The following is a 24,296-nucleotide window of genomic DNA, read 5'->3' as shown; positions in this document are numbered from 1 at the left end:
ATCTACAGCATTCTGGAATGCTGCAGATAAGCCCCCGATGTATCCTAAAAGATGAGAAAAAGACGTTAGATTATACTCACCCAGGGGTGTTCCCGCTGTTGGTCCGGGGCCTCCCATCTTCTTACGATGACATCCTCTTCTGGTCTTCACGCTGCGGCCCCGGTGTATTTTGTCTGCCCTGTTGAGAGCAGAGCAAAGTACTGCAGTGCGCAGGCACCGGGCCTCTCTGACCTTTCCCGGCGTCTGCGCACTGCAGTACTTTGCTCTGCCCTCAACAGGGCAGACAAAGTACGCCTGCACCGGAGCTGCAGCGTGAAGACCAGAAGAGGACATCATGTGATGAAGATAGGAGGCCCCTGACCAACAGCGGGACCGCCCCTGGGTGAGTATAATCAACGTCTTTGCTCATCTTTTAGGATACATCGGGGCTTACCTACAGCATTACAGAATGCTATAGATAAGCCCCTGATGCTGGTGGGCTTACCTCACCCGCGATTTTGGGGGTGACAGGTTCCCTTTAACCCCTTTGTTTCCCTTACTATCCTGCATCTGGTGACTGACTGAATTATTATTATTTTTTTCTTTTTTGTAACTGATGGTATTTCAAATATCTAGCATTAATGCGAGAGGCCTAAATAGCCTTTTCAAGAGATAGTTATGGAAAAAAGCCCAGGCACTCAAAGCGGACATACTATGTGTCCAAGAAACTCATTTAAATCGTGAAGATACACAGACTACAACATAAAAATTACCCCCATATCCATGTGTCATATGCGGCGAAAAAGAAGAGAGGGGTAGCGATTGCAATAAAAGACACTATAGCGTTCCAGCTTGTTGATAGCGTTTTGGATGATGAAGGCAGATATCTAATATTGATATGTAATAATAATAGGATGTATACAATTGTATCTATATATGCACCCAATTCAGGTCAAATCACTTTTATTAAACACCTCATAACTAAATCATCAAAAATAAAACAAGGGTCCCTGCTAATCTGTGGAGGTTTTAACATCGTCCCGATCCCCAACATAGACAAATCTTGGTGCTCAAAGAAAAAGTCCCAATCCCATGCGTTGTCCCAGTGTCTTATATCAGAAGAATTGTGTGACACGTGGAGGGTCCTTCATGCTTCTGAACGGGATTATACGTATTACTCCCACCCACATAAAGTATATTCAAGAATAGATCTAATAGTAGTGGATAAATGGCTCCTAAAAAATATACAATCAGCAAAAATTGGGAACATAACCTGGTCGGACCACGCTCCTGTAACATGCCAAATTAAAGAGACATATAATAATTTAACTTATTCTCCGTGGAGAATAACTTTTTAATAGCCTCAGATAATATCAAATCCCAACTAAACGACCTTCTCCAGGAATTTTTTGATACCAATAGTACCCCCGACCACAGTGTGGTGCGCCCACAAGGCCTATATAAAAGAGGGCAGCTAATACAGATAGCAGCGCAACAAAAAATTGAGAATGCGACAAATAGAAGAGCTTAATAAAAATATATCAACATTGGAAAACATCCATAAACATAGCCCATCACCCACGGTATATAGAAAACTACAAAAGGCAAGATACGAACTATATCAGCAATTCCAATATAAATATGAGCATAATTTGAGGCGGAATAAAGCAAAATATTATTGGCAGGGGAATAAAGTGAGTAAAATACTTGCCAATAAGATTAAAGCCAGATTAACAAAGCAAAAAATAGTTCACATGCAAGATGATCAAAAGAACAAAATATACAACCCTAAAGAAATTGCGAATACTTTCGCAAGATATTACTCCTCACTCTATAATCTCAAGACTGATAACCTTACCCCACAACCCAACGCTGAGCTAATTAATAATTTCTTAAATAGCATGTCCCTACCCCAAATCCCAGAGGATAAATTGATGGCAATAAATCATCCTATAAGCCAAAAAGAAATCCAACAAACCATTCAGGCAACAAAAAATAATAAATCCCCAGGACCAGATGGTATAACTAATGAATACTTGAAGTTATTCAACTAAATACTGTCCCCACATCTATTATTAGTCTTCCAAAATATACTTGAAACGGGCAAAATACGAGAACAAATGTTACAAGCGACTATAGTCCCCCTCCCCAAGCCAGGAAAAACGCCCGATCATCCAAGCAATTTCAGGCCAATATCCCTTCTAAATACTGACCTCAAGCTGTACTCAAAAATCTTAGCAAATAGACTCTCCGATGTAATCCCTTCCCTGGTGCACAGAGACCAGGTTGGATTTATCAAATCTAGACAGACATTGGACGGCACCAGACGAATCATTAACCTCATCCATGTGGCGGGGAGGGACCGGACGCCTTCTCTGCTCCTATCCCTGGACACGGAGAAGGCGTTTGATCGGGTGCATTGGGGATACCTGTTTGAGGTTCTGGCCAGATTCGGATTTACGGGTAATATTGCTAAAGCAATCACTCTGCTATATTCTCACCCATCAGCGTCGGTTTCTGTCTCTGTAATGATGTCGGATAGGTTTACTATTACTAACGGGACGAGACAGGGGTGTCCGCTATCACCCCTTAAGTTACCTTCACACATAACGATATCGTTAACGATATCATTGCAACGTCACGCTTTTTTGTGACGTAGCAACGATCTCCTTATGTGTGACAGCGACCAACGATCAGGCCCCTGCTGGGAGATCGTTGGTCGTGAGGAATGATCAGGACCTTTTTTTGGTCGCTGATCACCCGCTGTCATCACTGGATTGGCGTGTGTGACGCCGATCCAGCGATGTGTTAACTTGTAACCAGGGTAAACATCGGGTTACTAAGTGCAGGGCCGCGCTTAGTAACCCGATATTTACCCTGGTTACCATTGTGAAAGTAAAAAAAAAAAAAAAAAAAAAAAAACAGTACATACTTACATTCCGATGTCTGTCACGTCCCCCGCCGTCAGCTTCCCTGCACTGACTGTCAGCGCTGCCGGCCGTAAAGCAGAACACAGCGGTGACGTCACCGCTGTGCTCTGCTTTACGGCCGGCGCCGACACAGTCAGTGCAGGGAAGCTGACGGCGGGGGACGTGACAGACATCGGAATGTGAGTATGTACTGTTTTTTTTTTAACTTTCACAATGGTAACCAGGGTAAATATCGGGTTACTAAGCGCGGCCCTGCACTTAGTAACCCGATGTTTACCCTGGTTACCCAGGGACTTCGGCATTGTTGAAGACAGTTTCAACGATGCCGAAGTCGTTCCCCTGATCGTTGGTCGCTGGAGAGAGCGGTCTGTGTGACAGCTCCCCAGCGACCACACAACGACTTACCAACGATCACGGCCAGGTCGTATCACTGGTCGTGATCGTTGGCAAGTCGTTTAGTGTAACAGTACCTTTATATTCGCTTTGGTGATTGAGCCTCTGGCAGAGAAAATTAGATCACACTCGATATCAGGAATTCAGATGAATAAAACGGAACACAAAATAGGTTTATTTGCGGACGACATCATTCTAGCATTAACTAACCTGACAGAGTCATTACCGGCAGCAATGCAAATAATCGAATCATATACTAAAATATATTGTAAGCTAAACGTGTCTAAATGCCAGGTATTTAACCTAACCCCATTCACATTTTGAGAATAAATACCCTTTTAAATGGGAAAATGACCATATTGAGTATTTAGGTATTCGGCTGACACTCTCAGCAGATAAAATGTTATCACTGAATTATGAGTCTCTGAGGAAGAAAATCCAAACTGACATGTTACGTATGAAGAAACACGAACTATCATGGCTGGGCAGGATTGCGTAGGTGAAAATGTTCATTCTCCCACAAATACTGTATTTGTTCCGAAATCTACCCGTCATATTCCCAATGAAAATATTAAAAGATTCAAGCAATGATTTTAAAATACATTTGGCAAGAGAAAAAAAAAACAGTCCAAGCGGACACGCTTTACATCCCTATGAGTAAGGGTGGCCTGGGATGCCCCTCGGTGGTCCGTTAATACAGGGCCACATTATTGGTGGCCTGGGATGCCCCTCGGTGGTCCGTTAATACAGGGCCACATTATTGGTGGCCTGGGATGCCCCTCGGTGATCCATTACTACAGGGCCCCATTATTGGTGGCCTGGGATGCCCCTCGGTGGCCCGTTACTACAGGGCTCCATTATTGGTGGCCTGGGATGCCCCTCGGTGGCCCGTTACTACAGGGCCGCATTATTGGTGGCCTGGGATGCCCCTCGGTGGTCCGTTACTACAGGGCCGCATTATTGGTGGCCTGGGATGCCCCTCAGTGGTCCGTTACTACAGGGCCGCATTATTGGTGGCCTGGGATGCCCCTCAGTGGTCCGTTACTACAGGGCTCCATTATTGGTGGTCTGGGATGCCCCTCGGTGGTCCGTTACTACAGGGCCGCATTATTGGTGGCCTGGGATGCCCCTCAGTGGTCCGTTACTACAGGGCTCCATTATTGGTGGCCTGGGATGCCCCTCGGTGGTTCGTTACTACAGGGCCGCATTATTGGTGGCCTGGGATGCCCCTCAGTGGTCCGTTACTACAGGGCTCCATTATTGGTGGCCTGGGATGCCCCTCGGTGGTCCGTTACTACAGGGCCGCATTATTGGTGGCCTGGGATGCCCCTCAGTGGTCCGTTACTACAGGGCTCCATTATTGGTGGCCTGGGATGCCCCTCGGTGGTCCGTTACTACAGGGCCGCATTATTGGTGGCCTGGGATGCCCCTCGGTGGTCCGTTACTACAGTGCCGCAATATTCGAACAGTTACGATTCATGTGGAATGATGATGATCGGCACTGGATAGCAATTGAAAAACATTTGATGAGAACCTCCAATGTCTCAGCTTTTTACCCATGCACATCAAACTCAAGTCCCTAATAGAAACCTAAAAATGCCCCCAACAATAGACGTGGCTCTGGAGCTATGGAGAGTGCTGACCAATAAATTAGGCCTTATACAAACCGCATTTATCAAGGCTCCCATAGAGACACTGGAGCATTGTATCCCGGACCTCAAACTTAAAAATTGGAATTTACCCAAAACTACCTCAATTGGGAACCTGTATGAGAGGGAGGAAATAATTACTTTTACATCATTGCGAGATAAATACAATGTCCCTCAAAGGGATTTTTACAAATATTTGCAGATTCGGAATTTCCTAACTGAAAGAAAAAAACAAATGCCTGCACCGCCATCTAAACTCTACTCTATGCTGATGAACCCGACATCACAGATTAGGGCGCTGTCCACAAGCTACGACTGTATGTTGCAGAATACCCTGCCCTCTCTAACTACATACCTGCAAAAGTGGGAAAAAGACCTAAACTGCACATTCACACCGGATCAGTGGAGGGCATCCTTCTTAGTTATTGGAAGCCAATCTAAATGTACTAACCACATAGAAAACGCCAGGAAATTGTTATATCGGTGGTATTTCACTCCCGGTAGATTGTCAAGGATGTTCCGCAGTTCCCCAGACACGTGCTGGAGGTGTGGAGACCCCTGTGCAGACATGTTACATATATGGTGGAGTTGTGACAGAATTAGACGCCTATGGAAAGCCATAGATCATCTGATGTTCCAGATTTGTGGTATACCGGTGAATCTTAATGCACAGCAGGCGTTACTCGCTATAGATTTGGACTCGTTTCCCTATGAGTTCCGTACAGTGATTGTGCATATTATTGTAGCAACAAGAATAAAAATTGCTAGTTACTGGAAAAACTCCAAATGCCCCTCACTGCCCGAGGTCGTATCACTGATCAACGAAAATTGCCTATCAGAAAAAATAATCGCTACATCTAATAATAATATAGCTCAATTTCATAAAAAAATGGAACAACTGGTTATCTTTCCGCTTAAATACCGTTCTTAAATAACTTTGCAGATTCGCATATAGAGAATGTGATTGGATAGTTACTGTAATGTCACCATATCCCCTATCCTCTTCCCTTCCCTAACCCCCATAACATTGTGTTCATTGTTAAGAATTTACTGACAATAAGATGTAATGCTCACACAATTTGTAAATAAATAAAAATGTATGTTTAAAAAAATGTAAAAAAAAAAATAAGAGACTTTGTGCAGCAGGCCTTCATGGTAAAATAGCTGCTAGGAAACCACTGCTAAGGACAGGCAACAAGCAGAAGAGACTTGTTTGGGCTAAAGAACACAAGGAATGGACATTAGACCAGTGGAAATCTGAGCTTTGGTCTGATGAGTCCAAATTTGAGATCTTTGGTTCCAACCACCGTGTCTTTGTGCGATGCAGAAAAGGTGAACGGATGGACTCTACATGCCTGGTTCCCACCGTGAAGCATGGAGGAGGAGGTGTGATGGTGTGGGGGTGCTTTGCTGGTAACACTGTTGGGGATTTATTCAAAATTGAAGGCATACTGAACCAGCATGGCTACCACAGCATCTTGCAGTGGCTTGCTATTCCATACGGTTTGCATTTAGTTGGACCATCATTTATTTTTCAACAGGACAATGACCCCAAACACACCTCCAGGCTGTGTAAGGGCTATTTGACCAAGAAAGAGAGTGATGGGGTGCTACGCCAGATGACCTGGCCTCCACAGTCACCAGACCTGACCTGAACACAATCGAGGTGGTTTGAGGTGAGCTGGACCGCAGAGTGAAGGCAAAAGGGCCAACAAGTGCTAAGCATCTCTGAGAACTCCTTCAAGATTGCTGGAAGACCATTCCCGGTGACTACCTATTGAAGCTCAGCAAGAGAATGCCAAGAGTGTGCAAAGCAGTCATCAAAGCAAAAGGTGACTACTTTGAAGAACCTAGAATATAAGACATAATTTCAGTTGTTTCACACTTTTTTTGTTAAGTATATAATTCCACATGTGTTAATTCATAGTTTTGATGCCTTCAGTGTGAATGTACAATTTTCATAGTCATGAAAATACTGATAAATCTTTATTATTGGTTATATATATATATATATATATATATATATATATATATATATATATATATATATATATATATATATATATTCACGTTTAAATACATATTTATAATTTGTTCTCATTATCTAACAGGTCCTCCAAGTAGGGGCTCTCGGACACCCCCTTTAAACTTAATGAAGATGGTACAATTTTGTAGAATGATCTATGACTGGACAGAATATTCAACATACTTGTCTTTTAGGTTCACTCTGACGGAGGATGGTGCCAGCTGGATGCTGGTATCTGCAGCTTGGTTAGAAGCACTGGTGATTTCTGACTTCGGGGCTGCAGCGTCAAATGTGCCCGCAGTCGCATCCGGCCCGAAGGTAACCACTGGAGCTCCCGACTGCTTGGCAAAGCTTGTAGTTGGAGCGCCAAAAATCGAAGAGCTGGCCGTGACTACAGGAAGGCTGGTGGAAGGGGCACTGAAAGGAGAAGCCTGAGGTTTGCCTGCAAACGAAGAATTGTCTTGAGGATTGAAAGAAAAGTTAGAAGAAGGCATGCTGAACCCAAAGGAGGCGGCCTGAGGGGCGGCAGGGGCACTTGCCATCAGTAAACCGAAAGCGGCACCAGGCTGGGGTTTTCCAGGGAGATTAGCTGAGGAGAAGCTGAAGGTGGAGGCAGTCGGAGGAGGTTTTGCAGAGCTGCTAGCGGCAAACAGGTTGAAAGATGAAGCGGCAGCAGTTTGGGGTTTTGCAGTGCCAGTAGTGGCAGGGAGGCCGAGGACAGGAGGAGTGGAGGTTTGGGATTTTGTACTACCAGTAGTAGCAGTCAGGATGAAAGCTGGAGGAGCGGAGGTTGGGGGTTTTGCACTGCCAGTAGTGATAGATGGGACAAAGGTTGGAGGAGCGGAGGTTTGGGGTTTCGCAGTGCCACTAGTGGCGGGAAGGCTGAGGACAGGAGGAGCAGTTTGCGTTTTTTCACTGCCAGTAGGAGCAGACAGGACATAGGTTGGGGTTGAAGCATGAGGCATGGTTGGGTGTCTGAGCGCCGGGGCAGTCGATTTTCCAGGGAGACCAGAGGGGGGTGTATTAGTAGCACTGCCGATAAGTGCACCAGACAGAGGAGGGCTAGCAACAGCTGCAGAAGGTCCTGGGGTGCTGGAGCCGAGTGCTGCAAACACAAGCACAGAAATGATGGTCACTGGGTGGCCAAACAACAAATGGAAATCGCAGCAGCGGGAAGTTGTGCGGCAAGTCCTCCATCGTATCCGGAAGCCATGACACCGCACAAACAAGATCATGTGATCGACCTAAGGATCCCTGCAGAACACCACATGCTAATAATTAGGAGCAGGGCTCCATGCTTCTAGGTCACAAGGACATTACTCTACGCATACACCATTACGATCTACACCTTTCAGTGTCCTGGAGACATTTTCTTGTGGACACACTGAGAAGGTGACATGCTCTGCACCCTGTAACCTTATTGCACAGATTTATAGGGCGGTGACTTCATGCTGCTGCCAATCATTATAAGGACTTTGCCCAAATATAAGAATCTGGACAGGGCTTCCGCTAAAGAGTTATAAACACCATCGGTGTCCCGCGGCAGCTCCATCCGCACATCATCGAGGGGCCATGTACAGCCATTAGTGTGGGGGCACATATCGCTGCGCCCTACAGTCTCAGTACCTGCAGGTCTGATCGCTCGCTCTCCCTCCATAGGAAGCCGCTCCGCTTTCACAGTCAGAGGTTTCACACCGGGGTTCAAGTTGATCATGTGAAAAGAAGAAAGGACTCCGTCTGTGGAAAGCAGCAGAAGGATTGGAGTGGGAGGAAAGATCTTGTCCTCATCTGCAAAAAAGAAAGAGACCAGAGCTGAAGTCACAGAGGTAACGAATCCCAGGTTTATTCAGGAGTAATACATGTAAAAAAATAAAGCAGCATCTCAACCTTCTCTGAAACCATCAACAGTCCCTGCTGTAATGGGTCCTGAGGCCAACTGTCCATGTGATCACCGCTCTTACAGTAGAGAACCAGCTCCCGAGGTCGGCTATTCCTCAGATTAATCGCTCTCATATTAAAGAAGCCTTGTCTCCTCTGGAGACTGAACCTTTCTGTCTCCATGCAGAGACAGTGATCCTTGTCTTTTGTTATATTAAACAGATTTTCACCGTACGTTTTGTATGGGCCATTTATGTACTTGTACATCTTAATCAAGTCTCCCCTGAGACGTCTCTTCACAAGACTAAATAAATGCAGTTCTACTAGTCTTTCCTCCTAGACTAGCTCCTCCGTGCCCCTTATCAGTGTTGTGGTTCTTCTTCTAGGTCCAGCACCTCCTTCCTTCATGCTCCAGATGAGGTCTCGCACTCTTTGTAGAGTGGTCGTATCCCGTCCCGCGAGCACCTCTTATGATCCATGACAATATCCTGCTGGCCTTAGAAGCAGCTGATTGACCTTTCAATGTACATCTATCAGCATCCCGCACAGTGCAGGCCACATATACAGTGTACATCTATCAGCATCCCGCTCAGTGCAGGCCACATATACAGTGTACATCAATCAGCATCCCGCTCAGTGCAGGCCACATATACAGTGTACATCTATCAGCGTCCCGCTCAGTGCAGGCCACATATACAGTGTACATCTATCAGCGTCCCGCTCAGTGCAGGCCACATATACAGTGTACATCTATCAATGTCCCGCTCAGTGCAGGCCACATATACAGTGTACATCTATCAGCATCCCGCTCAGTGCAGGCCACATATACAGTGTACATCTATCAGCGTCCCGCTCAGTGCAGGCCACATATACAGTGTACATCTATCAGCGTCCCGCTCAGTGCAGGCCACATATACAGTGTACATCTATCAGCGTCCCGCTCAGTGCAGGCCACATATACAGTGTACATCTATCAATGTCCCGCTCAGTGCAGGCCACATATACAGTGTACATCTATCAGCATCCCGCTCAGTGCAGGCCACATATACAGTGTACATCTATCAGCATCCCGCTCAGTGCAGGCCACATATACAGTGTACATCTATCAGCGTCCCGCTCAGTGCAGGCCACATATACAGTGTACATCTATCAATGTCCCGCTCAGTGCAGGCCACATATACAGTGTACATCTATCAGCGTCCCGCTCAGTGCAGGCCACATATACAGTGTACATCTATCAGCATCCCGCTCAGTGCAGGTCACATATACAATGTACATTCAAAAGCGTCCCGCTCAGTGCAGGCCCCATATACAATGTACATCTATGAGCATCCCGCTCAGTGCAGGCCACATATACAATGTACATCTATCAGCATCCCGCTCAGTGCAGGCCCCATATACAATGTACATCTATCAGCATCCCGCACAGTGCAGGCCACATATACAATGTACATCTATCAGCATCCCGCACAGTGCAGGCCCCATATACAATGTACATCAATCAGCGTCCCGCTCAGTGCAGGCCACATATACAACGTACATCCATCAGCATCCCGCTCAGTGCAGGAAACATATACAATGTACATCTATCAGCATCCCGCTCAGTGCAGGCCACATATACAATGTACATCTATCAGCGTCCCGCACAGTGCAGGCCACATATACAATGTACATCTATCAGCATCCCGCTCAGTGCAGGAAACATATACAATGTACAGTCATGGCCAAAAGTATTAACACCCCTGCAATTCTGTCAGATAATACTCAGTTTCTTCCTGAAAATGATTGCAAACACAAATTCTTTGTTATTATTATCTTCATTTAATTTGTCTTAAATGAAAAAACACAAAAAGAATTGTCCTAAAGCCAAATTGGACATAATTCCACACCAAACATAAAAAAGGGGGTGGACAAAAGTATTAGCACCATTCAAAAAAAATCATGTGATGCTTCTCTAATTTGTGTAATTAAAAGCACCTGTAACTTACCTGTGGCACCTAACAGGTGTTGGCAATAACTAAATCACACTTGCAGCCAGTTGACATGGATTAAAGTTGACTCAACCTCTGTCCGGTGTCCTTGTGTGTACCACATTGAGCATGGAGAAAAGAAAGAAGACCAAAGAACTGTCTGAGGACTTGGGAAACCAAATTGTGAGGAAGCATGAGCAATCTCAAGGCTACAGGTCCATCTCCAAAGACCTGAATGTTCCTGTGTCTACCGTGCGCAGTGTCATCAAGAACTTTAAAGCCCATGGCAATGTGGCTAACCTCCCTAGATATGGACGGAAAAGAAAAATTGACAAGAGATTTCAACCCAAGATTGTGCGGATGTTGGATGAAGAACCTCGACTTACATCCAAACAAGTTCAAGCTGCCCTGCAGTCCGAGGGTACAACAGTGTCAACCCGTACTATCCGTCGGCGTCTGAATGAAAAGGGACTGTATGGTAGGAGACCCAGGAAGACCCCACTTCTTACCCCGAGACATAAAAAAGCCAGGCTGGAGTTTGCCAAAACTTACCTGAAAAAGCCTAAAACATTTTGGAAGAATGTTCTCTTGTCAGATGAGACAAAAGTAGAGCTTTTTGGGCAAAGACATCAACAGAGTTTACAGGAGAAAAAAGAGGCATTCAAAGAAAAGAACACGGTCCCTACAGTCAAACATGGTAGAGGTTCCCTGATGTTTTGGGGTTGCTTTGCTGCCTCTGGTACTGGACTGCTTGACCGTGTGCATGGCATTATGAAGTCTGAAGACTACCAACAAATTTTGCAGCATAATGTAGGGCCCAGTGTGAGAAAGCTGGGTCTCCCTCAGAGGTCATGGGTCTTCCAGCAGGACAATGACCCCAAACACACTTCAAAAAGCACTAGAAAATGGTTTGAGAAAAAGCACTGGAGACTTCTAAGGTGGCCAGCAATGAGTCCAGACCTGAATCCCATAGAACACCTGTGGAGAGATCTAAAAATGGCAGTTTGGAGAAGGCGCCTTCAAATATCAGGGACCTGGAGCAGTTTGCCAAAGAAGAATGGTCTAAAATTCCAGCAGATCACTGTAAGAAACTCATTGATGGTTACCGGAAGCGGTTGGTCGCAGTTATTTTGGCTAAAGGTTGTGCAACCAAGTATTAGGCTGAGGGTGCCAATACTTTTGCCTGGCCCATTTTTGGAGTTTTGTGTGAAATGATCAATGTTTTGCTTTTTGCTTCATTCTCTTTTGTGTTTTTTCATTTAAGACAAATTAAATGAAGATAATAATACCAAAGAATTTGTGATTGCAATCATTTTCAGGAAGAAACTGAGTATTATCTGAGAGAATTGCAGGGGTGTCAGTACTTTTGGCCATGACTGTACATCTATCAGCATCCCGCTCAGTGCAGGCCACATATACAATGTACAGCTATCAGCATCCCGCTCAGTGCAGGCCACATATACAACGTACATCTATCAGCGTCCCGCTCAGTGCAGGCCACATATACAATGTACATCTATCAGCGTCCCGCTCAGTGCAGGCCACATATACAATGTACATCTATCAGCGTCCCGCTCAGTGCAGGGCACATATACACTGTGTTCCAAATTATTATGCAAATGATATTTTTCTCAGATTTTCCTAAATGGTCGGTGCAAATGACAGTCGGTCTAATAAAAGTCATCACCCGTTAGATTATACATCGAATTTTATTAAAGAAACCTCCCAATGATAACAGTATGATCTCCAAAATGAATAAAAACTCAAAATGCACTGAACTGAAAATGATCATTTGTGGAATTTGCAGCATTAGGAGATCACATTCACTGAACAAAACAGCTATTTAACTCCAAAACATCCTTAGAGGCCAAGTTACATGTTAACATAAGACCCTTTCTTTGATATCACCTTCACAATTCTTGCATCTATTGAACTTGTGAGTTTTTGGAGAGTTTCTGCTTGTATTTCTTTGCATGAAGTCAGAATAGCTTCCCAGAGCTGCTGCTTTGATGTGAACTGCCTCCCACCCTCATAGATATTTTGCTTGATGATACTCCAAAGGTTCTCTATAGGGTTGAGGTTAGGGGAAGATGGTGGCCACACCATGAGTTTATCTCCTTTTATGCCCATAGCAGCCAATGACTCAGAGGTATTCTTTGCAGCATGAGATGGTGCATTGTCATGCATGAAGATGATTTTGCTCCTGAAGTCACGTTTCTGCTTTTTAGACCATGGAAGAAAGTTGTCAGTCAGAAACTCTACATACTAGCAGGTCATTTTCACACCTTCAGGACCCTTAAAGCGTTCTACCAGCTGTTGCCCCATGATTCCGGCCCAAAATCATGACTCCTCCACCTCCTTGCTGACGTCGCAGCCTTGTTGGGACATTGTGGCCATCCACCAACCATCCACTACTCCATCCATCTGGACCATCCAGGGTTGCTCGACACTCATCAGTAAACAAGACTGTTTGAAAATTAGTCGTCATGTATGTCTGGGCCCACTGCAACTGTTTCGGCTTGTGAACACTGTTCAGGGGTGGCCGAATAGTAGGTTTATGAACCACAGTAAGCCTTTGAAGGATCCTACATCTTGAGATTTGAGGGACTTCAGAGGCACCAGCAGCTTCAAATAACTGTTTGCTGGTTTGTAATTGCTTTTTAGCAACTGGTCTCTTAATCCGATGAACTTGCCTGGCAGAAACCTTCCTCATTATGCCTTTATCAGCACGAACACATCTGTGCTCAGATTCAGCCACAAATCTCTTAACAGTATGATGACCACGCTTAAGTTTTCGGGAAATGTCTCATGTTTTCATCCCTTGATCAAGGCATTGCACTAGTTGATGCTTTTCAGCAGCAGAGATCCTTTTTCTTTCCCATGTTACTTAAAAACTGTGACCTGCTTAATAATGTGGAACATCATTTTTAAGTAGTTTTCCTTTAATTAGAATCACCTGGAAAACTAATTATCCCATGTGTTTAAGATTGATTTCAGTGATCCATTGAGCCCTGACCTACAACAACATCCACGAGTTTATTTGAAAACCAAAAAAATTAAATCTTTATGAAACTTAAATCCAATTTGCATAATAATTTGGAAAACAGGGTACAATGTACATCTATCAGCGTCCCTCTCAGTGCAGGGCACATATACAATGTACATCCATCAGCGTCCCGCTCAGTGCAGGCCACATATACAATGTACAGCCATTATCAATACGGAAAAACGGAGCATAAACATCCATAACACCATAGTTATTAAAAAGGTATAATGTTTATTTACAGGAAATAAATAAATCTTGGTACCGTGTTAGCCAGTGGATAGAAAAATATTTAGAATCGAGAGTCCTCAGTGGTTGATACCTTTTAATGGCTAACTGAAAAGATGGTAACAAATTGCAAGCTTTCGAGACTACACAGGTCTCTTCATCAGGCAAAGACTAAAACAAATTCTGAAGAATCACATATTTATGCACAACATAGTATAGGAAAAAAAAAAAAAAGGGGGAAAAAAAAACATGGATAAGCCAGGTGACATGAAGCAGAATTACCATGGGTTCACCTGAACCCTGTTGAGAAAGCGATATACGCGAAACGCGCGTCCAGGGGAGCCACACCAGTAGGGGACACCTTGCCTAGCAGAAGTACTATGGGTAAGCCGGATCTAATATAAGGTGCAGTATAGGCACTATGCTCTTGTGCCTGTTATAGTGTAGAGAGACCGGTGGGACCCTGAATGAAATGATTGAAATATGCTAGTGTAAGGGATAATATTAAGATATATGTGATATATGAGATAGTGTTTATCCCTCCTTGTGTTTTGGCTATCACCACGTCTCCTTTTTATGACCTTCCTATATGTGCGGAGTGCTTACAGCACTTATTGCACTGTCTGCATTTAGATACATGTGTCTGATGCTAATATTGGTGTTATTATTGTTGTTACTTTTGATATAATTACTAAATAAACATTATAACTTTTTAATAACTATGGTGTTATGGATGTTTATGCTCCGTTTTTCCGCATTGATTCTTGTTTGGAGCAGTCCTGGTTGGCTAACGCCTGTTGGGCGTATAGGGAGAGCTAATGGTAGTAGCTCGTCATTACTAATTACCTCAGTGCTTCATGGTTTTGCTATTAAATGTACAGCCATTAGCGTCCCGCTCAGTGCAGGCCACATATACAATGTACAGCTATCAGCGTCCAGCTCAGTGCAGGCCACATATAAAATGTACAGCTATCAGCATCCCGCTCAGTGCAGGCCACATATACAATGTACATCTATCAGCATCCCGCTCAGTGCAGGCCACATATACAACATACAGCTATCAGCGTCCCGCTCAGTGCAGGCCACATATAAAATGTACAGCTATCAGCATCCCGCTCAGTGCAGGCCACATATACAATGTACATCTATCAGCATCCCGCTCAGTGCAGGCCACATATACAACATACAGCTATCAGCGTCCCGCTCAGTGCAGGCCACATATACAACGTACAGCTATCAGCATCCCGCTCAGTGCAGGCCACATATACAATGTACATCTATCAGCATCCCGCTCAGTGCAGGCCACATATACAATGTACATCTATCAGCGTCCCGCTCAGTGCAGGCCACATATACAACATACAGCTATCAGCGTCCCGCTCAGTGCAGGCCACATATACAACGTACATCTATCAGCATCCCGCTCAGTGCAGGCCACATATACAACGTACATCTATCAGCATCCCGCTCAGTGCAGGCCACATATACAACGTACATCTATCAGCATCCCGCTCAGTGCAGGCCACATATACAACATACAGCTATCAGCGTCCCGCTCAGTGCAGGCCACATATACAACGTACAGCTATCAGCGTCCCGCTCAGTGCAGGCCACATATACAATGTACATCTATCAGCGTCCCGCTCAGTGCAGGCAACATATACAACGTACAGCTATCAGCGTCCCGCTCAGTGCAGGCCACATATACAATGTACATCTATCAGCGTCCCGCTCAGTGCAGGCCACATATGGCATCAAAGTCACATCACTTCTTCTTGGAGAGACTTTGAAGCCATATGTGGCCTGCACTGAGCGGGACGCTGATAGATGTACATTGTATATGTGGCCTGCACTGAGCGGGACGCCGATAAATGAACATTGTATACATGTGTATAGTCTCAGAGCAGCTCCTTGATAAACAGCAATGTAGGGATCAGACAAGGGTCAGTGAGGCGTCATATTGGGGCGCAAACCTCCCATAGCCACAAAGGCAATTTTTATCTGGAGCGTGTATATACTGGTGTCTCCCAGAGGGTGGAATACCCGTTCTCTGCCCTGGAGATTTCCCTGGGAGCCCTAATGCCCGGTCCCATACTCTGCCCTGAAGGTCTCCCTGGGAGCCCTTCTACCCTGGCCCATATTCTGCCCTGAAGGTTTCCATGGGAGCCCTTATACCCTGGCCCATATTCTGCCCTGAAGGTTTCCATGGGAGCCCTTATACCCTGGCCCATATTCTGCCCTGAAGGTTTCCATGGGAGCCCTTATACCCTGGCCCATATTCTGCCCTATTACTCTGCACTGGAGGTTTCCATGGGAGCCCTTATACCCTGGCCCATATTCTGCCCTATTACTCAGCCCGTTTCCGTGGGAGCCCTTATACACTGGCTCGTATTCTGCCCTATTACTCTGCCCTGGAGGTTTCCCTGGGAGCCCTGATACCCTGGCCCATATTCTGCCCTATTACTCAGCCCGTTTCCGTGGGAGCCCTTATACCCTGGCCCATATTCTGCCCTATTACTCTGCACTGGGGGTTTCCCTGAGAGCTCTTATACACTGGCTCGTATTCTGCCCTATTACTCTGCCCTGGAGGTTTCCCTGGGAGCCCTTATACCCTGGCCCATATTCTGCCATGGAGGTTTCCGTGGGAGCCCTTATACCCTGGCCCATATTCTGCCATGGAGGTTTCCGTGGGAGCCCTTATACCCTGGCCCATATTCTGCCCTATTACTCTGCACTGGGGGTTTCCCTGAGAGCCCTTATACACTGGCTCGTATTCTGCCCTATTACTCAGCCCTGGAGGTTTCCGTGGGAGCCCTTATGCCCTGTCCCATACTCTGCCCTGAAGGTTTCCCTGGGAGCCCTTATACCCTGGCCCATATTCTGCCCTGAAGGTTTCCATGGGAGCCCTTATACCATGGCCCATATTCTGCCCTGAAGGTTTCCATGGGAGCCCTTATACCCTGGCCCATATTCTGCCCTGAAGGTTTCCATGGGAGCCCTTATACCCTGGCCCATATTCTGCCCTATTACTCTGCCCCGGAGGTTTCCCTGGGGGCCCTTATACCCTGGCCCATATTCTGCCCTATTACTCTGCACTGGAGGTTTCCATGGGTGCCCTTATACCCTGGCCCATATTCTGCCATGGAGGTTTCCGTGGGAGCCCTTATACCCTGGCCCATATTCTGCCCTATTACTCTGCCTTGGAGATTTCCCTGGGAGCCCTTATACACTGGCTCGTATTCTGCCCTATTACTCAGCCCTGGAGGTTTCCGTGGGAGCCTTTATACCAGGACTTATACTCAGGCGACTCAGTATCTCTCCTGTCCTGAAATACTCTGTGCTGCTGAGGAATCCACACAGGTGACCACTTTTTCCTGTTTATGAATGCAACCAACACAGCAGAGACGTTCCTATTAGTCAGTGTCTACACCAGCGCTCATCGATCTGCACAGAGTGGCACTTACTGACAAACACGCTCAGCTGGCTGGTGTAGGAGACTACAGCTCCCATCGGCAGAGTGTCATCATTGTTATCACTCACGGGCAGCTCGGCTCGGCCGGAGTCTTCCAGTAGCCACAATTCCCACAGGCTCTACGGGAAAACAAGGAGTGAGACATCGGATCTGAACGCAAGGCCGGAGCATAGTGTGCCAAATCCTGACCCTGGGGGTGTACCCACACATAGGGCATATGTACTGGTGCAAAAAGTTTATCACTGCTCAAAAAAACTACAACTACAAGAGTGGAGTAATATGGACAGCAGGGTCAGAGTTGTTGTCTGTAATCATGGAGGCATGGGAGCTGCAGACGCAAAACGAGGACATTTTATCCCCTTCATGAGTAATCAGTTTTATTTGTTCATTTTCTTCTTGTTTTTGCACTTTGTTTTTTACCCTCCTCTCTTTCCCAATGGTTATAACCATTTGTTAGCATCGCAGTACAAGGACTTATATTTTGTGAGATGAGTTGTGGTCATAAATTACACCATATTTTACCGTATAATGTACTGAAAAAAAAAATAGAAAAGAAATCCCAGGGTGGGGAAAGTCTGAAACAAAATCCTTGAAATTCCGCTATCGCTTTTCAGTAGAGATGGGCGAACCCGAACAGTGAAGTTTGGCATCTGTACCGAACACCCACTGTTTGGACACAGATACCGAACATGGACTTCACCAGGAAGTCCATGTTACTGTTCGGCCCCGGCCCCCCGGACACTGGGTGTTTGTCACACTGCCATGTGTATGACAGCGTGACAAACACTGCTTCTCATTGGCGGTAAAATTATTACCGCTGGTCAGACAGCGTGAGCACACAGCTGTGATCGGAGGTATAAGGTTTACCTCCGGTCACTGGTGTCAGCTGATGGGACTACTGCTCCTATCAGTCGACACCTGCTGCTGCTAATAACCGAGAAAGCAGGAGCGGCTGATGGGAGTATTCATTAGCCGACTAATGAGCTCTAAATAAATAAATAAAAATTACAGCGTGGTTTCCCCTGTATTTTTGATAACCAGCCAGGCAAAATTCACAGCTGGAGGCAGCAATCCTCAGCTGTCAGCTTCAGCTGCAGTGAAATTCTGCAGGTAAACTCATGTCTGCACCATGAGACGTTTTCTCACTGTGCTAGCGGAGATCTCACTGAGGTCACTGCAGTTCAGCCTGGCTGAATAGCCGGTCACTGACACTGCGCTCGCAGCAGCTCAATAACCAGTGGTTCTCAGCCTGGACGGTCGAATCTTGGCACCATCCACGTTGAAAACTATTTATCCCCCAGACATAGATTATGGCGTGGGACAGAATAACGGACAGGTGAGGGATATTTTTTTTTATTTTTGTTTTATTATAGGAGACGAAGGCTTCGATGGAAATAGGCATTAGGTGAGTATAACTGTGTTTGTTATTTTTAATTTAAAAAAACAAATAGTTTGCTTTCTTTTATTTATTGCTGTGTCTTTATTTACCATATGACTAAAGGATTAGTAATGGATAGGCATCTTATAGACGCTTCTCCATTACTAACCCGTGGGCTTGATGTCACCAGACAATACAAAGGTGACATCAACCCCACAAATATTAACCCCACTTGCCGCTCCAACAGGGCAAGTGGGAAGAGCCGGGCAATGCGCCAGAATTGGCGCATCTAATAGATGCACCTTTTCTCTGTGTGGCCGCGGGTTGCTATTTTTAGGCTGGTGGGGGGTAACATCCATGGCCCCTTACCAGCTTGAGAATATTAGCCCTGAGTGGTCTACTTTAGCAAGGCTAGTTGACAAAAAAAAAAATGGAGGGGAACCCACACCTTTTCAATTAGTTAATTCATTAAAAAATACGGAGTGGGGACTGCTCTATTCTTGATAACCAGCCTTGCTGAAGCTGACAGCTGAGGGTTGAAGCCCCCAGCTGTCAGTTTTGCCTGGCTGGTCATCAAATATACAAAGGAACCCACGCCGCCTTTTTAAAATTATTATTATTACCGTATTATTAATTTACAGCGCAGGTGCAAGCTGATGAATACTCCCATCAGCCGCTCCTGCTCTCACTGTTATTAGCATCAGCAGGCATCGGCTGATGGGAGCAGTAGTCCCATGAGCCTGCAGCAGTAACCGGAGGTAAACTTTATACCTCAGATCAGACACCGACACATCTGAGGCTGCGGGCTCACGCTGTCTTTTGACATTGTGGGAACCGTGGCTGTCTAACATAGTAACATAGTAACATAGTTAGTAAGGCCGAAAAAAGACATTTGTCCATCCAGTTCAGCCTATATTCCATCATAATAAATACCCAGATCTACGTCCTTCTACAGAACCTAATAATTGTATGATACAATATTGTTCTGCTCCAGGAAGACATCCAGGCCTCTCTTGAACCCCTCGACTGAGTTCGCCATCACCACCTCCTCAGGCAAGCAATTCCAGATTCTCACTGCCCTAACAGTAAAGAATCCTCTTCTATGTTGGTGGAAAAACCTTCTTTCCTCCAGACGCAAAGAATGCCCCCTTGTGCCCGTCACCTTCCTTGGTATAAACAGATCCTCAGCGAGATATTTGTATTGTCCCCTTATATACTTATACATGGTTATTAGATCGCCCCTCAGTCGTCTTTTTTCTAGACTAAATAATCCTAATTTCGCTAATCTATCTGGGTATTGTAGTTCTCCCATCCCCTTTATTAATTTTGTTGCCCTCCTTTGTACTCTCTCTAGTTCCATTATATCCTTCCTGAGCACCGGTGCCCAAAACTGGACACAGTACTCCATGTGCGGTCTAACTAGGGATTTGTACAGAGGCAGTATAATGCTCTCATCATGTGTATACAGACCTCTTTTAATGCACCCCATGATCCTGTTTGCCTTGGCAGCTGCTGCCTGGCACTGGCTGCTCCAGGTAAGTTTATCATTAACTAGGATCCCCAAGTCCTTCTCCCTGTCAGATTTACCCAGTGGTTTCCCGTTCAGTGTGTAATGGTGATATTGATTCCCTCTTCCCATGTGTATAACCTTACATTTATCATTGTTAAACCTCATCTGCCACCTTTCAGCCCAAGTTTCCAACTTATCCAGATCCATCTGTAGCAGAATACTATCTTCTCTTGTATTAACTGCTTTACATAGTTTTGTATCATCTGCAAATATCGATATTTTACTGTGTAAACCTTCTACCAGATCATTAATGAATATGTTGAAGAGAACAGGTCCCAATACTGACCCCTGCGGTACCCCACTGGTCACAGCGACCCAGTTAGAGACTATACCATTTATAACCACCCTCTGCTTTCTATCACTAAGCCAGTTACTAACCCATTTACACACATTTTCCCCCAGACCAAGCATTCTCATTTTGTGTACCAACCTCTTGTGCGGCACGGTATCAAACGCTTTGGAAAAATCGAGATATACCACGTCCAATGACTCACCGTGGTCCAGCCTATAGCTTACCTCTTCATAAAAACTGATTAGATTGGTTTGACAGGAGCGATTTCTCATAAACCCATGCTGATATGGAGTTAAACAGTTATTCTCATTGAGATAATCCAGAATAACATCCCTCAGAAACCCTTCAAATATTTTACCAACAATAGAGGTTAGACTTACTGGCCTATAATTTCCAGGTTCACTTTTAGAGCCCTTTTTGAATATTGGCACCACATTTGCTATGCGCCAGTCCTGCGGAACAGACCCTGTCGCTATAGAGTCACTAAAAATAAGAAATAATGGTTTATCTATTACATTACTTAGTTCTCTTAGTACTCGTGGGTGTATGCCATCCGGACCCGGAGATTTATCTATTTTAATCTTATTTAGCCGGTTTCGCACCTCTTCTTGGGTTAGATTGGTGACCCTTAATATAGGGTTTTCATTGTTTCTTGGGATTTCACCTAGCATTGAAAGGCGGTAATGATTTTACCGCCGATCAGAAGCAGTGTTTGCCGAGCTGTCATGCACAAGACAGCACGGCAGGCACTGGATGTTGGGGTCCCCCATTCAAGTAAATGGGGTCTGGGTACTGTTCTGGTACCCAAACTTTTTGTTAACTGTTCGGCCAAAGCCGCCGGACGCGAACATCCAGATTTCCAACCATCTCTACTTTTCAGGTTTTAATTTTATAGCGACTGCAGTAAGTTTAAAGTGACCGATTACGTGGTTCTCCAGGTCGCTTTGATTAAGACAATATCAAACTTGGATTTTTTTTCCACTTTAGTGGTAACGGAAAAAAAAAATAATTCAAGAACATTGTTAACATAATAAAAGTGTAATTTGTCTATGTAGAAGGACCAATATGGCAGCGATGGAGGCTGTTGATAAGACACGCATAGGCATCCAGAGGTCGCGTGCTGGGAAGGCTGATGGGAGCCAGAGAAAGAGCGCACAGACATCTGCACTATTTACATGTTGCGGTCAGTGATAGACAGTGGCATATACATAGCTAAACAGCAACGATCAGAGCAAGATCTGGCCACTGCTGTTACAGGCAGATGCCCACTGTACCATACAGCTGGCTCCTGGGCACTATTCAGTGGGAAAAGCTGCTAATCTCCTCAATGACATCAGGAGGCGCGAAGGAGTGATAAAGACTATTCACTTTGTTTTTTGTTATAGAAGACTCTTCGGAACACTGAAGATATAGGTTGCAAATATATATATACCGTTTACCTCTGGAGCTGTTGTGTGGGGGTAGGAGATGGCACCTCTGGGTGCAGCATCATTACCTGATCCGGCGGCCTGGAGATCACGCTGACTTCTATAGAAGCTGCTGATGCCCCGAGGAGGATATCCCTAGGAGAAGCGCAGAGTATGTGAAGGCTTTGTACGCCTGAGTTAAGCCCGGCAAAGCAGCGGGCATTCCTGGGTAAGGCGCCGGCAGCTTACCAGTCATCGATATAATTCATGAAGAAGTGGTGCTGCCGCTCGCTGCAGCTGCTGTAGCAGGTCTCTGTGAAGTTCAAGAAGCGCTCGCCTCGCTTGTCTTCCTTCTTCTGTGAGATAGAATGAACGCGTTACTTAAGGTACCGTCACACATAACGATATCGTTAACGATATCGTTGCTTTTTGTGACGTAGCAACGATATTGTTAAGGAAATCATTATGTGTGACAGCGACCAACGATCAGGCCCCTGCTGGGAGATCGTTGGTCGCTGAATAAAGTCCAGAACTTTATTTCGTCGCTGGACTCCCTGCAGACATCGCTGGATCGGCGTCTGTGACACCGATCCAGCGGTGTCTTCACTGGTAACCAGGGTAAACATCGGGTTACTAAGCGCAGGGCCGCGCTTAGTAACCCGATGTTTACCCTGGTTACCAGCGTAAAAGTAAAAAAACAAACACTACATACTTACCTACCGCTGTCTGTCCTCGGCGCTCTGCTTCTCTGCACTCCTCCTGCTCTGGCTGTGAGCGTCGGTCAGCCGGAAAGCAGAGCGGTGACGTCACCGCTCTGCTTTCCGGCCGCTGTGCTCACAGTCAGTGCAGGAAGAGTGCAGAGAAGCAGAGCGCCGGGGACAGACAGCGGTAGGTAAGTATGTAGTGTTTGTTTTTTTACTTTTACGCTGGTAACCAGGGTAAACATCGGGTTACTAAGCGCGGCCCTGCGCTTAGTAACCCAATGTTTACCCTGGTTACCCGTGGACCTCGGGATCGTTGGTCACTGGAGAGCTGTCTGTGTGACAGCTCTCCAGCGATCAAACAGCGACGCTGCAGCGATCGACATCGTTGTCGGTATCGCTGCAGCGTTACAGATGGCAACCACAGGGGGTGCTAGAGGACAGTCGGTGATCCTCTCCCCACACGAGGCTGGAATGAGGGCAGCCATTACACCGTCTAAGCTGAAAACTCACAGGAAGCAAAACCATGACGAGCTGAGGCGAGGTCTCCAGAGATCCGTCAGCGGCTGCGTACACCACGGCGAAGACGTACGTGCTCACCCACAGGATGTCCAGCACTGAAAGCAGAAACAAGTGTCAAAAGCCCTCAGCTGTGTATTTGTTCTGATGCTGAGAATAGTAGTTCTGCAAGAGCCACAAGTGCAGGCATTGTGTTGCAAAATAGGTCCCCAAAATTTAATGGTTTCCTGCCCGTACTGCACAAAAGGATCCAAGCTTTACCTTTCACAGGGTCCGATTCATAGAAAGAGGGGCACGGGATCACCTTCCGCTCCTCCAGATTCTGCAAAAACAAGACAGCATAGCCAGACTAGTATGTGCACAGTAACTGCACCAACAGAATAGTGAGTGCAGCTCTGGAGTATAATACAGGATGTAACTCAGGATCAGTACAGGATAAGTAATGTAATACCGCGGTATGTACACAGTGACTGCACCAGCAGAATAGTGAGTGCAGCTCTGGAGTATAATACGGGATGTAACTCAGGATCAGTACAGGATAAGTAATGTAATGTATGTACACAGTGACTGCACCAGCAGAATAGTGAGTGCAGCTCTGGGGTATAATACAGGATGTAGCTCAGGATCAGTAATGTAATATGTGCCCAGTAAATAAACCAGCAGAATAGTGAGTGCAACTGTGGGGTATAATACAGTATGAAACACAGGATCAGTAATGTAATATATGTGCATAGTGACCACCAGCAGAATAGTGAGTGCAGCTCTGGGGTGTAATACAGGATGTAACTCAGGATCAGAACAGGATCAGTAATGTAATGTATGTACACAGTGACTGCACCAGCAGAATAGTGAGTCCAGCTCT

General features: G+C 45.7%; 1 protein-coding gene across 2 annotated transcripts in view; it reads right to left on the bottom strand.

Moving 5' to 3' along the window:
* The window catches only part of NUP214 (nucleoporin 214), a 69,022-nt gene that overhangs the window by 41,234 nt on the left and 3,492 nt on the right, over window positions 1-24,296 (bottom strand). For both annotated transcript variants that reach the window (XM_069747536.1, XM_069747537.1), the window contains exons 6-12: window positions 23,696-23,756; window positions 23,429-23,532; window positions 22,464-22,570; window positions 22,304-22,370; window positions 17,561-17,687; window positions 8,604-8,765; window positions 7,161-8,082 (exon numbers count right to left, since the gene is read on the bottom strand). In XM_069747536.1, the coding sequence (XP_069603637.1) occupies window positions 7,161-8,082; window positions 8,604-8,765; window positions 17,561-17,687; window positions 22,304-22,370; window positions 22,464-22,570; window positions 23,429-23,532; window positions 23,696-23,756 (1,550 nt within the window). The remainder of the gene's footprint in view (window positions 1-7,160; window positions 8,083-8,603; window positions 8,766-17,560; window positions 17,688-22,303; window positions 22,371-22,463; window positions 22,571-23,428; window positions 23,533-23,695; window positions 23,757-24,296) is intronic.

The sequence above is a fragment of the Ranitomeya imitator genome, chromosome 2 (assembly GCF_032444005.1).
Source record: "Ranitomeya imitator isolate aRanImi1 chromosome 2, aRanImi1.pri, whole genome shotgun sequence".
Lineage (NCBI taxonomy): Eukaryota > Metazoa > Chordata > Amphibia > Anura > Dendrobatidae > Ranitomeya > Ranitomeya imitator.
This window is presented reverse-complemented; position numbering and strand designations above follow the sequence as displayed.